This window comes from Podarcis liolepis (genome assembly GCF_965112155.1).
Source record: "Podarcis liolepis genome assembly, chromosome: 16".
In the NCBI taxonomy this organism is placed as follows: domain Eukaryota; kingdom Metazoa; phylum Chordata; class Lepidosauria; order Squamata; family Lacertidae; genus Podarcis; species Podarcis liolepis.
This window is the reverse complement of record NC_139567.1, coordinates 23,844,236-23,859,875: the sequence shown is the minus strand read 5'-3', so window position 1 is coordinate 23,859,875 and position 15,640 is coordinate 23,844,236. Positions and strand designations below refer to the sequence as shown.

The 15,640-nt window shown below is 45.1% G+C and overlaps 2 protein-coding genes across 15 annotated transcripts in view; one reads left to right on the top strand and one right to left on the bottom strand.

Moving 5' to 3' along the window:
- SCN3B (sodium voltage-gated channel beta subunit 3) overlaps positions 1 to 12,594 on the top strand; it is a 25,694-nt gene extending 13,100 nt beyond the window's left edge. For 4 of the 5 annotated variants that reach the window (XM_083481215.1, XM_083481218.1, XM_083481219.1 and 1 more), the window contains 5 exons: positions 2,081 to 2,244; positions 3,253 to 3,478; positions 6,439 to 6,577; positions 7,374 to 7,479; positions 7,995 to 12,594. In XM_083481215.1, the coding sequence (XP_083337341.1) occupies positions 2,081 to 2,244; positions 3,253 to 3,478; positions 6,439 to 6,577; positions 7,374 to 7,440 (596 nt within the window). In that variant the 3' untranslated portion in view covers positions 7,441 to 7,479; positions 7,995 to 12,594. Of the gene's footprint in view, positions 1 to 2,080; positions 2,245 to 3,252; positions 3,479 to 6,438; positions 6,578 to 7,373; positions 7,480 to 7,991 lie in introns of all 5 variants that reach the window. The other variant, XM_083481216.1, reaches the window with a different exon arrangement.
- Positions 11,156 to 15,640, bottom strand: part of GRAMD1B (GRAM domain containing 1B) — a 209,355-nt gene continuing 204,870 nt past the window's right edge. For 6 of the 10 annotated variants that reach the window (XM_083480964.1, XM_083480965.1, XM_083480967.1 and 3 more), the window contains one exon: positions 11,156 to 15,640. In XM_083480964.1, coding sequence (XP_083337090.1) covers positions 15,551 to 15,640 — 90 coding nt within the window. In that variant the 3' untranslated portion in view covers positions 11,156 to 15,550. The other 4 variants (XM_083480961.1, XM_083480959.1, XM_083480962.1 and 1 more) reach the window with 1 other exon arrangement.

Here is a 15,640-nt window from a genome sequence, read left to right as displayed (position 1 = left end):
CGCAACCATGGGCCTCGTGCACTTGGATCTGCACGTGCACCGTATCAAGAGAAGCCGGAGGAAAATTGGCTGCGAATTGCAATGACTTTCATATTAACTTTCCTTCCCCCCACCCCACTCCACCTCAAGGAGGGCCTTAGGGAGCTGCCTTCTACCAGTCAGATCGCTGGTCTATCTAAATCAATATTGTCCCAAGGTTTCAGGCAAGGAGTTTCTTCCAGCTCTGCTTGGCTGGTGGAGATGCTAGGAATTAAACTTGGAGCTTGCTTTCTCTCTAGGGAGTGTTTAGAAAAGGAGGCAACAGCCCAAGTACCTTTAAATTCCCATGTCAAAACTGAGTTTCAAAGATGTTTTCAAGGGGCTTCCAACCATTTCTTCTTCTTTTTACATTTTACCTCCAAAATACAGCTGCAATAGTGAATCCAGCAGTATTCAGGCAAGACTTTGGATTCCATGCTGTATCTTAGAACACAGCAGTTTGGCTGGGAAGCCTTACAGAGAAACAACCCCTTAGACTGTGGATTTGTCCCTTGTCAGACCGCCCAGTTAAACTGTGGATCCCAAGGCAACAGAGGAACAGCTGGGAATGAAGCCTGTAAAAATGGATAAACAGGTGTTGGAAGTGTCACAGGGAAAGGGTTGTGCCTCATTGAAGGAGAACATGTTTGCGAAAGTGCAATTTTTGTGCCAACTTTTATTTAAAGCATGGGGGGGCAGAATGCACAGACAATTACATCCTTGCTCTTCAGTCAATTCTGTGCACTTTGAGAGTTGAAAGCATTTTCACATGCCATACTTAACAGTTTCTTTGGGGTGCATTGGTTCTCTCTCCCCCCTCCCCCCCCCACATCTGCAATTCCCTAGTTTGGCTAAAATGTGCATTCAGTTTTAAAATGGCTGTCTTCTCTTTTCTACATTCCCTGAACAACATTCTCACATGTGTACAGAAATGGTACAGAAGGGGATTCAGAAATGCTTTCAGAGTTCTGTGCAAAAATGCTCTTCAGAGTAAATGAAACCCCAGAGCAATGTGCGGGCTTCTTGGCTCGAGGAAGTCGGAGATGTTTTTCCTGAACCCCATGTCTCTTGGGGAAACACTGGCACTGTTTGCTTAGCAAAAAGAAGCTGTCGTTGTTCAGTGTCAGTTAGAAAGGGTACAGTAAGCATTATCTACATGCTTGGCTAGTAGCACTTAAGAGGGAAACATTCAAACTGTTCAGTAGAATCTGACTTGGTGCCAGCTGTTCACATGGACTTGCGCAAACTGTGCTATGTATAAGAGAACCAGAATGATACTAATTCTGGCATCCTAATTCTCACATAAGAATGGTGATGAAAAGCTCTGTCGAGTCTGGTAGACTGCAATACTGTGTTGGGGTTAGGACTTTTGAGGGGGGCATTTTATCATTCGTATTTTATGCTTCTGCCTTTTTTAAATGCTGTGAGCTTTTAGGATGAAGTAGCCTTTTACAGATGCCGTGTGTGTATAGAAATACAGGTTTTCATAATGTGTTTTGCAGGGTCTCTGGGAAAATGTAAAGAACAAACATAATATTTAAAAAAAAGAACCTGGGAGGGAGTGGGGAAGTGACATTTGCCTTTCTGATTCAAAAAATAACTTGCAGTTCTGGATTATATAACTTCTGGTTGGTTGACTGTATGTCACATGTGCTTCAATTGTAGCCGAAATAATCAAAGCAACATTGAAATCTCACAATTCAGATTTCTGTGTTGGAGGAATTAGATGGGACACTGCATAAATCTGCAAAGCACTAGTAAATTCAGCACCAAGTTATTATTTAATGTGGATTATTGGTTGAGATCAGCATAGGATGGAAGGTTTTTTGCAAATCCTGATATTTAATCCATTCTCAATGAATGCCAGTGTTGAATTAAGAGATTTATTTTCACTGAGAATCACAAGCATCTTGAATAACAGATTGTTCTCTGTGTCGCTCCACCCCCTCTCCATGTGTTTGTGTCTTCCTCTGTCTTTTTCCCTTCTTGGAAATGGGTCCCTCTCCCAATTGCACTATATGCTCACATATCCAAACTGGGCTGCTGATCCATGGCTTTCCAGTGGGTGTCTGCTCTTCAGTCTGCGTTGAAGTACCGTCAGAGACAGAGGCAGTCCAAGGGTCACGCATGAAGCTGCTGTGTATCTCCTGCATGAAGCGAGAGGAGGTTTCTGCCAACACTCTGGTTCAGTGGTACTATAAGACCGAAGGGGGCATAGATGAGCCTGTAAGTATTACACTGGGTGCCTCTAGCTAAGAGCCTGTGAGATGAGAAATGGAAAAAGGGAGCAGGAGACGTTATTCTCTTCCTAGATAAAGGGTGGGAGGAAATAAGGTGAAAAGGATCAATCTCAGGTAATGGGTGGCAGGGAAAACCAGCAAAATGAGGATCATTTGCAAATGCATAGGTCTTCGCCTATAACTAGACATTTATTAATAGATGTTTTGATGAGGGTGCTATTCCCAACAAGATTCTCATCTGGGTCCTCAAACCCTATTAGGTGATCTGCACAGGGGGCTTTGCTGCGAGGAGGTCAGATCTGCTTTCCTAAAAGAGTTGCAAGGACTGAGCAGGAATCTTACCAACCATCAGCTTCAGGCAGGCTAGATCAGAAAGGTTAAATGTCCTGAGAGCTTAAATGCTGTTCACACATCTTTTCAGAAGCTCTCCAAAATATTTACTGGTCCGGGAAGTCATCATCCTGGCAAAACAAAGTGCTAAACTCCAGTTTATTCACAGAGCAGCTGAAGAAAACATATTGGTGTGATAAATGCTTTTGCATTGCTTCCTCTTTTTCTGTTCTGACACACAAGGACAGCTGTTCCACAGCTGTTTTTAGACCTCAGTTATGACACCTGGCAAAGCACCCAGTGTTGGCCACACTACTGTTGAGATGCCCCTGTAGCATAATCCAAAGAGACTATCTGTCCATGTTTATTCTTGGGGATCATGTGTCATTCTCTCCTGCTCTGCACTATTGCCACCTTATTTTCTTGTTCAAAGGGAGCGTATTAAATGCCAATCCACACATGCATTTGTCACATGTTTTCTTTGTATTCTATATCCATTGGAGCAGGGAAGAAGAGTTTAAGAATAGGGAGGGCTCTGAAGAAGATCTTTAAAAGAAGACTTTTCCAAAGAAACATTTTAAACAGTCTGGTTTTGTTCCTTGCAACAGAAGACAGCACAAAGGTCTGAAAATGACAGCATCCTTCCTGATTCTGCTCCCTACAGATCTACAAGTACGAAAATGAGAAGCAGGAACTTGGGAGCCGCTTCCGTGGTCGGCTCCAATGGGACGGGAGCATAGACATGCAGGATGTGTCCATCTCTGTGCTCAACATCTCTTTGAATGATTCGGGGATCTACACCTGCAATGTCACTCGGGAATTCAACTTCGAGGTTCATCGACCAGTTGTCACACGCTCTACACTGATCCATCTCACGGTGGTGGAGGAGGGTATGAAGGGTGACGGGCATGTCCCTTAATTCTGGTGCCTCTTGGCAGTGGGTCTCTTGCAGTCACACACAAGATGGTGATGCAGAAGTTGGTATTTTGTGTAAGGAAGGGGGGGGGGAAGAGACTCCTCAAGTTTCAAGCAGTTTTTCCCACATTTGCATTCCGTAAAGCAGGCTGAAGGGTTTGTCAAGGGACAAATTAAGGATGACTTCCTAGGTGGTCCAGAGACCCCATCGTTCTGCCCGGACACTGAGGTCCAGCGCCGAGGGCCTTCTGGCGGTTCCCTCATTGCGAGAAGCAAAGCTACAGGGAACCAGGCAGAGGGCCTTTTCGGTAGTGGCGCCCGCCCTGTGGAACGCCCTCCCATCAGATGTCAAAACGATAAACAACTACCTGACATTCAGAAGACATCTTAAGGCAGCCCTGTTCAGGGAAGTTTTTAATGTATGATATTTTAGTGTTTTTTTGGTTTCTATGGAAGCCGCCCAGAGTGGCTGGGGAAACCCAGCCAGATGGGCGGGGTACAAATAATAAATTATTATTATTATTATTACTTGCTGTGGGGCTGGTTAAACACAGATGGCGTTTTATAGCCTTCATGCCAAATAACCCTTAAACTACTCTGACCACTATGGGGGGTGGGTGGACATTTGCTCTGATCCGTAGAAGGGACACCCAGTTCAAACTTGCAAGGGCCTGTTCATTTCTTACTTCCTTTTAAATACAAGGTATACATTTAGTGGCAGAATTAGGCCTGAAATCTTTTTGAATGATTTTCACTCCATGTTAGTGAGCTGAACAAACGAGCAGCAATATTTGCATGTGTACAGTTTTGCCTTCAGAAAACTTGGTTCCAAAGCTTATTCTGGAGCTTTATGTCAGCATCCTTTTGTCACCATTCCCCACAAGGGACTATTGGGGAGCCGAGGCAGAATGTAATGAAATGGGGCTTGTGATGGACTTAGTGTAATAATATGTATGGGGCATTGTATTCCACACTGGCCAAGTTTTAGGCCAGATGTTAAAATAGTCCATTAATTCAAAACTATAGACTTTTGCTTCTGTCTACCCTCTAAAACAGAACCCTCCCACTCCCACAAAACTTTTGGGTCATTAGGAAACTCATGTCTTCCATATGGCACTATAGTTTTAGTTCAGAGTTTGTTTACCTGCAAAAATAGTAGAGGTTCTTTGCCACCTCCAGTCACCCCAGATTTAAACTCAGTTCACCACAATGTTTATCATAAGAATGTAAGAAGAGCCTGTGGCCCACCTAGTCCAGCATCCTGTGCTCACAGATGCTTGTGGAAAACCCTCAAGCGCAGGAGCGCTCTCATCTTCCAGCAACTCATATGCATAATAAGTATTACAGCTTCCACCCATGAAGGTCACTAGTGGCCATTGAAAACCTCCTCTTCCATGAATTTGCTCAATCCTCTTTTAAAGTCATTCCAATTGGTGACCATCACTGCCTCCTGTTGCAGGAAGTTACTCTCTCTCTCTCTCTCTCTCTCTCTCTCTCTCTCTCCCCCTCTCTCTCTCTCTCTCTCTTCCACTCTCTCTCTCAAATCTATCCTGAATCTTTCAACATTCAGGATGTCTATTAATTCTAGTGTTATGAGGGAGAAAACCTCTTCTTTCTCCATGCCAAGCATAATTTTATAAATGCCCACTATGTCACCTCTTATTTGTCTTTTCTCTGAACTAAAAAGTCCCAAGTCCTTGTAGGGAATCACATCATCATTTAGTTTATTTCAATTTGAGTCATCAAAACTGGGCTCATTGGGGGGAAAGGGTTGTCCGTAGGCTGTTCTCTAATGGCTTGCTGAGACTGTCAGTTTCAGCAGAAGCAGCACCAAATGATTGTTGAACTAAATATGGCTCCCTCCTGTTGCATCTCATTCCTTACGCTGTGTCTATATTGTTTTCTCTCTCTCTCTCCCCCTCTGCCAACAGCTGTGTACCCCTTTCTCTGTGTCCTTTTTCCCCTCTGTCTCCTTCCCTTGCTGAAGATCCCTCCCTGAGTTTCTTGGTGGTTCTGTTTCCTTGTCTTCAGCACAATATAGAACATCTGCAAATGGGGAAGTAAAGAAACAGGAAACAAAAGGAGAGCCTGTCAGGGTTCCAGGATGGGCACAGACGTAGCTCTGTTTGTCCCAAGCAAAGTATGTCATCTCAGCAACTCTGCACGTTTGCGCATGCGCCAAGGAGAACATATAGAATCATAGACTAATAGGGTTGGAAGGGACCCCAGGGGTCATCTAGCCCAACCCCCTCAATTGCACCTAAAGTGCATGTGCAAATGTCAGCCTTATTGCCAATGGTGTAGTGGGTGGCACCACAAAGTCTTCTAGGAGATGGTAGAACCTCAGTTGTCTCACCCAGTTCTAGTGGTAATCCTGCTTTCACCTCATTTAGCCTCTCAACATTTTTTGCTTATTCAAAAGCTCTGATCCTCCCAACACTTGGGAGTGTTTGATTATCATGTTCTGCATGAGTATTTCATCCAGATTGTAAAGAATGATATGGGGGCACTATGGTCTATGGAAAAGAAATTCTATACATTGCTCTGCAAATAGCCTGAGGTTGTACTGTTCTACTGAGGTGGTGGTACAGTGGGATCCTTGCTCAGTTTTCAGCCACCAGCTGGCGAATGGGAACTGTGTGTGTTTAGGTTCCTGGCTGCAGGATACCAGTAATTTTCCAGTTGGCCCAATCCATTCCATAAGAGCCAATAGGCATGCAACTGCCTACTGGGCTGGCACAGAGCTTACAGTCCGAGCCAGAAAAGAGAACCGCTCAGTTTCTGCATGGCAAATTACTTCCATATAGGAAGATATAGAAAACCGCACAAGCTCACAGGTTTCCAAAAGATGGCTGCAAAGCACGACACCATGCTCTGTGGCCCACAAAGGTGGCTTTGCTCACGTGGATCTTTCCCTTTCTTGTCCCCTACACAGCTGGAGAAGACTTCACATCTGTCATCTCTGAAATAATGATGTATATTCTCTTAGTCTTCCTCACTTTGTGGCTGCTGGTAGAAATGATCTACTGCTACAGGAAAGTTGCCAAGGCAGAGGAGGTTGCTCAGGAAAATGCGTAAGTGAACATAAGAATGTGAGAATAGCCCTGCTAAGAGCCCATCTAGTCTGGCGTTCTGCTCTCACAGTTGACATCCAGAGCCCCCCAAGGGAAGCATGCAAGAAGGACCTCAGTGCAACAGCACTTTCTCCTTCTGTGGTTTCCAACACTTGGTATTCAGAAGCATTGCTGCCTCCAGTTGTGGAGGCAGAGCATAGGGTTGTGGCTAGCAGCCATTGATAGCCTTCTGCTCCGTGATGCTCAGAAACTGCAGCTGGTCGAACATGCAACAGCCAGATGATTGGCTAAGATTCCATATCGGAGTTCATAAAACCACAATTTTAAAATGGTGGCAAAGTCATCTCTTTCCAAAAGATGATGGATCCAGGAGCTGATACAGGTACCTTGAACTAGAACTGAGGGGGGGAGCTTTAAACTCTGCCCCTCCCAAGTCATAATCAGAATCCAGTCACACATCCTAGTGCCCAGCTACTTGCAATGGGAGGAAAGCCATTTTCTCTCATTCAAACAGCAGGTGTAGCAGCAGTAAGGATTTCTATCGGATGGCAGAGGCAAATGGTTAACCCCAGACACATACACACCACAGTCCAAATCTGACTCCCCACCTCCCATGCTGGCTTAAAAACAACAACAAACGGCTAAGCAAAAGTGAGCTACATTATCAACATCACATCTGTTTCAGGAAGATTTTAATGTTTGGTGTTTTGTTGTGTCCTTCCCCATGTAAACCTCTTTTTAAAATTGCCAGTTCAGGACTTTCTCCTTGAAGTACACTTTTCACCTTGCTCTCCAGGACTGACTACCTCGCCATCCCTTCAGAAAACAAGGAGAATTGTGCTGTGCCAGTGGAGGAGGAGTAGAAGATGAAACCACGTAGGCGTACAGTGTGCAAAAAAAAGGTGAAAAAGCTCTGTGCAAATCACATGGCAGCAGGGGAGGGCATTGGCTGCCTAGCAAATCCAAATCTGTGTGCAGGCACCACCATGGGGGTCATTCATGATCGCCAGGCTCAAGGAAGCTACTGAGCATATTTGAAAATGTTCAGATATGATATGTGTATGGAATGTGGATTGCCGTGGACAGGTCTGCAATGGTTCCAAGTGACTCCAACAGCAATAACTCTTCCAGGGATTGTGGAGTGGAAGACATGGTGCCATCTTGAGATTTCCCCCCCTTGTATGTATTTTGCTGAAGGTAAGAGTCCAAAGCAGTCTTCCTGATAGAGAATTCAAAGTACAAGAGACATAAAACATGATTAGGTGGTCCAAAAGGTAGGTAATTGGCGATGCACTAAAACTCCTCTCCTATGTGTGACTTCTACAAGCAGGTGGTGTGTTTTGCTCATGCAGGTTTTCATCTAATCTTCTGAAAGTGGAAGGTGAATCACAGTCTGGCTCTTTTCCCTTGTTTTCAGGGACTAGGCAGACACAAGGAGTAAGTCACTGCAGCCAAGTTTTGCAGGAGCCCAAGACCAGGAACCACGAGGAAGTGTAAATTTGTTTCCGTTTGTCTGGAACATCGCACTGCTTTGACTTCATGGCTCTCATTCCTTGAGCGATCAGCCCATTTGTTAAAGACTTTCCTTTGAGGCATGCAAAGTCGGGGGGGGGGTAAGAGGTGCATTACCTCCTCTGTTGCCCATTGCCTCAACGACTCTGTAAATACTCACTCATCTCTTGCTAACACAGACTTTCCTTTGGGTGCATTCAGACATCACAGCTTCCTCAGCATTAAGTGGCATTCATTTAGTCATCATTGCTTTTGGTGTTAATTTGAGTATGATGCCCCAGTGATGTCACAGAACATGCCCCAGATTTTCCTAGGGAAGCAGATAACAGTGGGTCTGTTTTGGCCAATACCTCCAGGAGCAAATGGAAAGCCAGGCAGAAGCAATACAGTAATTGAACTGTTTAGTTTTTCATGAACCTGTGGCACAGAAGGAGGAAATGCTCAAGCCAGAGATGTTTCTGAGGTACATAGTGCACTGCTAAAAGAGTGGCGATATTATACAGATACTAGATTGAGCCCTGGGGTAAGAGTGTGGCCATGAAGCACCCTCTCTTTGCATCGTATGTGATTTCCATGTTGCAACACTCCATAGTATGTCATATACTGTGTGTAAATAGGACAAGAGTCATTAACTTGGGCATTCTGTGATTTAGTGAAACCCAAGCAGCAAACTTCTAAAATAATTTCCAGCAGGATTCAGAGGGCAGTGGCAAATAACCACTTTGCAAAACATGATGTTGTGATGAAAGTTTAAATTCTCCTTAGTGTTTGACGCAGTGACCGAGATGCCCAGAATTGTAGGGGCTTTAAGTCGGGTCAGGTGTCCTTTCATGTACTTGAGAGACTGAAGCAGGATGGACAATTCTAACTGAAGGATCGGTGGAAGATGGCAATGTGAACCTTCCATTTCAAAGAGGAGCACTGTGCTTTTAATAACTGCACGGCACTGAAAAAAATTATTCAGCTATTCCAATCTCAAACAAAGCCTGCCACTGCCAGTAGCATGTTATGCCCTCCAATTACCATATACTATTTTATTATCAGGCAGGGGTGATGTAATTCCAGGTTCACGGGCCTGATCTGCCCGCACTATCATATTTTGCTGCCCCCTCTTCCAAGACCCAACCAATTTTGGCAGCAGCAAAGATGGGAAATAACACCCAGATAGGGGTGCAAATCTCTCACTTCCCGGTCATCAGACCAACTTCAATGAAGAAAGAGGAAGCAAAACCCACTGCCATCACCCTTAACTGATCTGAACAGATCAGCTGAAGAGGAAGGCTGTCTGCCTATGTGCATAAGACAGCATGGGGTGGTCACAGCCACAAGTTGTCCTTGGAGGGTTGGGCCAAGGTGGGTTTGTCCCTCTGGGCCAGTAAAAAGGCCACCCACCCATTAGAAGGTCTGCATAAATAAAATCTAAACTTCTATCTGGTAATGGTTTGTTTTATGGTGGGGTAGAACACGGAGCACAATTTTTCTTTACAGCAAAGGAATCTGAAGACTGTGCAGGGGGGCAAATATTAAGCCTAGCTGTTTGGTAGGATCAGATTATAGTGGTACCTCGGGTTACATACGCTTCAGGTTACATATGCTTCAGGTTACAGACTATGCTAACCCAGAAATAGTGCTTCAGGTTAAGAACTTTGCTTCAGGATGAGAACAGAAATAGTGCTCCGGCGGCGTGGCAGCAGCAGGAGGCCCCATTAGCTAAAGTGGTGCTTCAGGTTAAGAACAGTTTCAGGTTAAGTATGGACCTCCGGAATGAATTAAGTACTTAACCCGAGGTACCACTGTATTGCCTAGACTTGCATTATTTTCTTTCACAGCAAATGATAGTATTAGAAAAAGCATGAATAGCAAAGTACTTTGATGTAGTTAAAGACCACAATCCACCACAAAGACTCATTGTAGACTTAATGGCAAACCATGGTTTGTTGCTACAAATATGAGTGGCAGGGTTATGCTCCCTTCCCTCCCTCTGGCATGTTTATGATTTCTCTGGGGAGAGCTAAGCCATGAGCCCAGATCGTCACAGCAGCAGAATGATCAGGGTTGCAATTGGAAGTTTCTGAACAGAGGTTGCATGGCCATGTGCCAGGGTTTTGTTAGGGGTTGGACTAAATGACCCTTGGGAGACCTTCCAGATCTAAAATTTGATGAGTCTACAATTCCTCTCTAGGAGCCCACAATGGTTCATTCAAACCACATCATGGTTTAGCTTAGTGTTGTGTGTGAACCAGGTCCCTGCCTCAGTAATTTTTTGAGCAACACTGTAAGCTTTTTTTTTTTTTTACTCTCCCCCCTCCAAATATAGCAATGCTGATGCTACTCAGCAAGCATATACCTGTACTAATTCATTAATCTTATTTATGAAGCTTATATCTGAAGCTTAGAGCTGTAACTCACCTTCTTCAACATGTCATGCTTCGTGGAGTTACTCAAATTGTGAACCAAAGCAGCACCCATAATTCCACATGGTGAAGGGTCCAGCTGTCATGTCCAATTTAAGCGCACTCCATCACATCCTGCAGAAAGTAACAATGGAGGAGCTTTCTTCGCACTAAGGCCTCCTTCTTGATTTTGCCCATGATTTGCCATTTAACCCTTGGGAAGTTATCTGACCCTAATCCAGTTGAGTCTAAATCCAGCCTCTGCATTCTTTACCCGATATAAAAGAATCTGGTAACACCCTCAGCTCTTGAGGTGGAGCAATTAAGTAGCAGTTCTGGAACCAGGAAAGCTTCAGAAGAATGAATGGTAAAGATAAACCCCTTAACATTTTCTCTCCCACACCACAACTACTTCCATAATTCTTTAAGAAACAACACTTTCTTCCGCCTGCCTTCTAAGGCAGTAGTTCATATGGGATTTCTGACGGTGAATACAACCTCCCTTAGTGGGGTGCCTTACATGGGCACACAAAGGTAACCGTGTACGATGTCTTCAACTCAAAAGGTAGACTGTGTCTTCTGTCTGTGATGTGTGTGGAAAAGGCACAGGAGATGTAGAAAACAGACAGCAAAATAAAAAGCAAAAGAACCCACGTGATGCTTTCTCTCTCTCTTTTGTTCATTATATTTTATTCATACTCTTATTCCATTTCCCCCCCTAGCTACTTTACATTAAGATTTTGGCTTTGTAGCCTTTTTTAAACTCCTAGTTTCTAGCAGTCAAGTTTGTGGTTGTTGTTGTTTTTTTCCTTTTAAATCAATTTGTATACTAGACTTTGCGCACAGCGCAAAGTTTTTTATTATAGTTACAGAATCAGACACACAGACACAGCCAGACAACTCCTACAGACACAACCAGGGGTGTCCTTCTGCACATCAGCCCAATGCCAGAATTTTGTCTTCCTACCACAGACCCTTCCAGCTGTGGGAAATATTTGGGAGGTGTGGAAGGGCTAGGGCCTCTGGTCTGTTCCCTTTATGTCTCTCCCCCCCCCTCCGCTCCCCCCAACCCCCCCACCCCTCCACCAATAAAGGTGTTGAAATGTAGTCAGGAAAACTTGCACATCTGAGAAACAATTGTCAGTAACTAAGCCAGATGTTCATGCTTAAGGTGGGGGGGGGGGGAGAGAGGTGGGTTTAAGGTCATCACCACCACCACACAGGGAACATTATAATGAAGTGGCTGCTCATTTCTCAAGGAAGCAGTCACAGAAATCACTCTCCCAAACTCCAGAGGAGATTGAACAATGGGGAAACCACCCAAGCAGCTTCCAATCCTTTGCTACATTATGCCACCATATCCCCCTCCCCCCCAAAAAAAAATCCAATGCAAAGCTCAGGTTGGGAAGCCAGTCCTTCAAACCTTAGCAACAAAAACTGGCCAAAATAAAGTGAGGTAATTTTTTTAAAAAATAATAATAATAAAGATGGGTCAGAGAGAGAAGATACTCTGAGCCATGTGCGAATGTGATTCCTTCGGAAGGGAGTCTGCTTCCCTCGCCGCATACATTTCAGAAGACACTGCTGTCATGGGGAGGAAAGAAAAGCATGGGGCAGCGCCAGGCCAGCCCTAGAGGGTGCCAAAAGCCTGGGAACTCGAGGGAAAGGGGGGGAAAGGAAGTGGAAGAAGGGCAGAATGCATAGAAAGGTGAATTGCTACCAGGTTTCGCCTCTTTTCCAGTGGTGAGGGGAGAATATATCCAGGCAGAATCTGCTAGAGATGAAATGGTCACACTCTCTCTCTTTCTCAACAAGGTGTGTAGCTGAAGCTCAGCAAGTCAGGGTGAGTGGTAACACTCCAATTTGGCTGATTAGCACATCTGGAGGGGTTAGGAAGGGGGTGTTATGGCACAAAAACAAGAGTCACCTGTGCTTTTGGTAAGCATGAGGGAGATGCCAGAGAATGAGAGAAGAAATTAGGGGGGGGGGCATGGAGAACAAAATCTGAGAACCAAACCCCCCCCCCCCCCAATTTGTGCAACAGAAAGGCCATTGTGCAGGCTGGGTGTTCAGCTCTAGCATTTCCTCCACAATAACCTGTTAGGCTTTTTTTTTTTTTAAGTATTTGAGTCAGTCCAATTAATGAAACTGAGAAGGTGACAATGGGCCTGAGAAAAGAACAACAAATTGATCTGTGCCCCAAGGGTGATTGCTTTATAGGTCTGCTGGCATCCTTTGCAGCTATGCTGAACTCAGTGGAGATGAAATCACAGTATCAACTGGGGGCAGGAGAATGCAACTAATCGGTCGCAAAGCAAGTGTCCTCTAAGGATGTCCTTCCTCAAAGGAATGGTTTGCCAGGAGGTGGGTGGGATGCAGGAAGAGCACAGGTACAACAGATCCTGCATCCTCATTGCACCTTTAACTCATCAAATGATAACCAGAGTGTAGCATCCTTAAGAATACGGAGAAGGCAGCACATCTTTACCTTGCAACAGCAATGACCAATCCAGCAGGGAGGGTAGTTATATGCTCTAACTCAGTTCAAAGGGAGAAAACATCATCTTTCCTGTCTCTGATGGGGAAACCTGCAACCCTCCAGATATTGTCAGGCTGCAACTCCCATCATCCCTGGTCATGCTGGCCGGAGCTGATGAGAGATGAGGTCCCAACAATGCCCAGAGAGTAACTGGGCCCCCATCCCTAAAAAAAAACCCCAAATTAAATGTGCCTCAGTAAAACCGAATTAGGATCTTAATCCTGTCTCCCCAGAGCAACAGAAGCCTTTCCTCCACCTGCAAGGACAGCACCATGCAGAGACACAGGGATATTCCTTTGTCCTTGCAAATCTGCTTGCTCTGCAAAACTTAACAGGGTGGTTCTGAACACAGGAGCTATGCATGCAGGTTCAGGGCTCTTTGACAGGGATATCCATTGCCTTCCTGTACAGTCGATAAGTCAAAGCTCCCCGGCCATGGGAAAACTCTATGGGGTCAATGTGGACATTACTTCAGAGAGAGGGGAAAAGTAAAACTCACCTCCCCCACCTTCCGTGTGCCTTACTCTGTTCACAAAACACACAGTCCAACCATGGGGGCAGTGGCAGGATCTTTAAAGAACAACTATGACCCTCTTAAAGAGTTTGACATGTTGCTCACTGGAATAAGGAGGCAGCCATTTTGGGTCAGTGCTCAGTTGTGGGGGGAAACAGCCCTTGAACTAGGACCTAGCCTGTAAAGTGGGGCGGGGGTGCCTTTCCAACCTGTCCTTCAAACCACCAGGAATGATTCTTGCTGACCAGGATATGTTAGAAAAACCAGTGAACCACACTTTCTTGTGAAGTTTATACTGGTGGAAAAACAATCTTCCCTCCTCCTCTTCTTGCAAAACAAAGTAAACCCTACAGGAGCTTAATCTTCTGGGGCCCCGACTTATATAATTGCCACTTAAAAAGAAAAGAAAGCTTTTAAAATATAGAACTGTCATTTGACTTCAACTTATTCCAGATCATTCTAATTTGTTGTTTGAAAAGTTCCCAGCATCTTAAAATTGGATGTTTTGCATGTCATTTCCCAAAAGCAGTGGCCAGGAAATGGTCTAAACTCTGTATTTCTCCAGAGTTATCAGGGTTGGTTGGTTTGTTTTGCTTTAGGTCACCAACACTGGCCTTGATTCTGCTACCAAAGGGTGTTTGAGGGCTTCACTTGATTAAAAAGAGTTGTCAGCAGCCTACCAACCTGCCCACCCTGAAACATCACCCCAAGACTATTCTTAGTCCCTATAACTTATCCTAGAGACAGTCATGCATTTGAGAGGCAGCTGCGTCTGCCAAAAAGATCCATTTTTCTGCTTAGGCAGTAGCAATTTCCTCATTTAGTAGTAAGGGGCTGATTTTCTTTCTACACTTCTCCTGGATGCAGCGGGACACAAAAGATGCAATTAACCCATGCAAAAGGAGCTTGCATCCAAGCATCCAAGCTCGGTACCATCAATTCATTTGTTTTCGGGAAGAGGGAAATCGGGGAATGGTTTTTCTTTATGTGAAACTTGCTTTGGGACCCACCCCCCAGTCCGGTAAGGATATATGTGTATAGCCCTTTCAGTGAAGCAGCAGTTTCCTACGATATACATAGATGGAAATGCAAATGCACAATGATCAGAGGGGTCTCCGACACCAAAAGGGGACACTGTCAAACTAAAACAAGGGGGGTATACATTCACCTAACTCCTCCCATAGAAGAGAATGAGCGTCAAGGGCTGAGCTGAACCTGGGAGTGTTCAAGAAGCAGTCCCTGGCTACCTGTATTGCAAAACTCGCTTCAGGACACAATGAGGTTGCTACGCCCTCCTGGGGGGCACGTATTTTCCACTGGAGTTGCAGAAAGGGGTACGGGAAGCATGCACCAAGCCAGGTCAGCATTAAAAGGATAACCCTGTAAAAAGGAGGCTGTGAAGCAAACACTTGGTTGATGGGCTACCCAGAGCCGTTCCAACAGAGCTTGCCAGGAAAAAAAGTGATAGCAGCAGTTAAGAGGGTTCATCCTGCCAGCCTCAGCGACTATCCTGAGAGCCAGAGTAGAGAGTATCTCCTATAAGCAGCTTCTTGAGTTCAGTAAAATGTGGAGGAGAGGGTGAGTGGGTGGGATCTCACGCCTTCTGATTCTTCCCTTTGGGTGAAATACCCCCGACACACACACACCCCAGACGGAGAGAGAGGGAGACAGACAGACGGACGGATGGACAAACAGATACTAAGAGAGGTGTGGGGGAGGGCCCCAGGATGGCACGGGGTGCACTTTCCCACAATGCCTCAGTGCCGGGAGAGCACAACCCGGCCGCATCCTGCCCCTATCCCAGATGACGCTCCATTTCATCCAGTGCTGGAGGTCGGATCAACACACCACTCTCTCTTCTCAGTACGTAGGCTTCATTTTTCTCTCGCTCTCTCTTTTAAAATCTGTATATAATATATATATATATATATTTATATTCTGTATATATATATATTTATATAGTCTATGTACATGTATTGCACACAGTCCTCTGGCCGCACTTGGGTTCCTGTCTGCTAGTGGAACCGTTTCCGTTTCTCGTCTGGCTCCGGCCGATATTCACGGGACCCAATTCCATTCTGGAGGTTAACTAGTGAGTCCTTCAT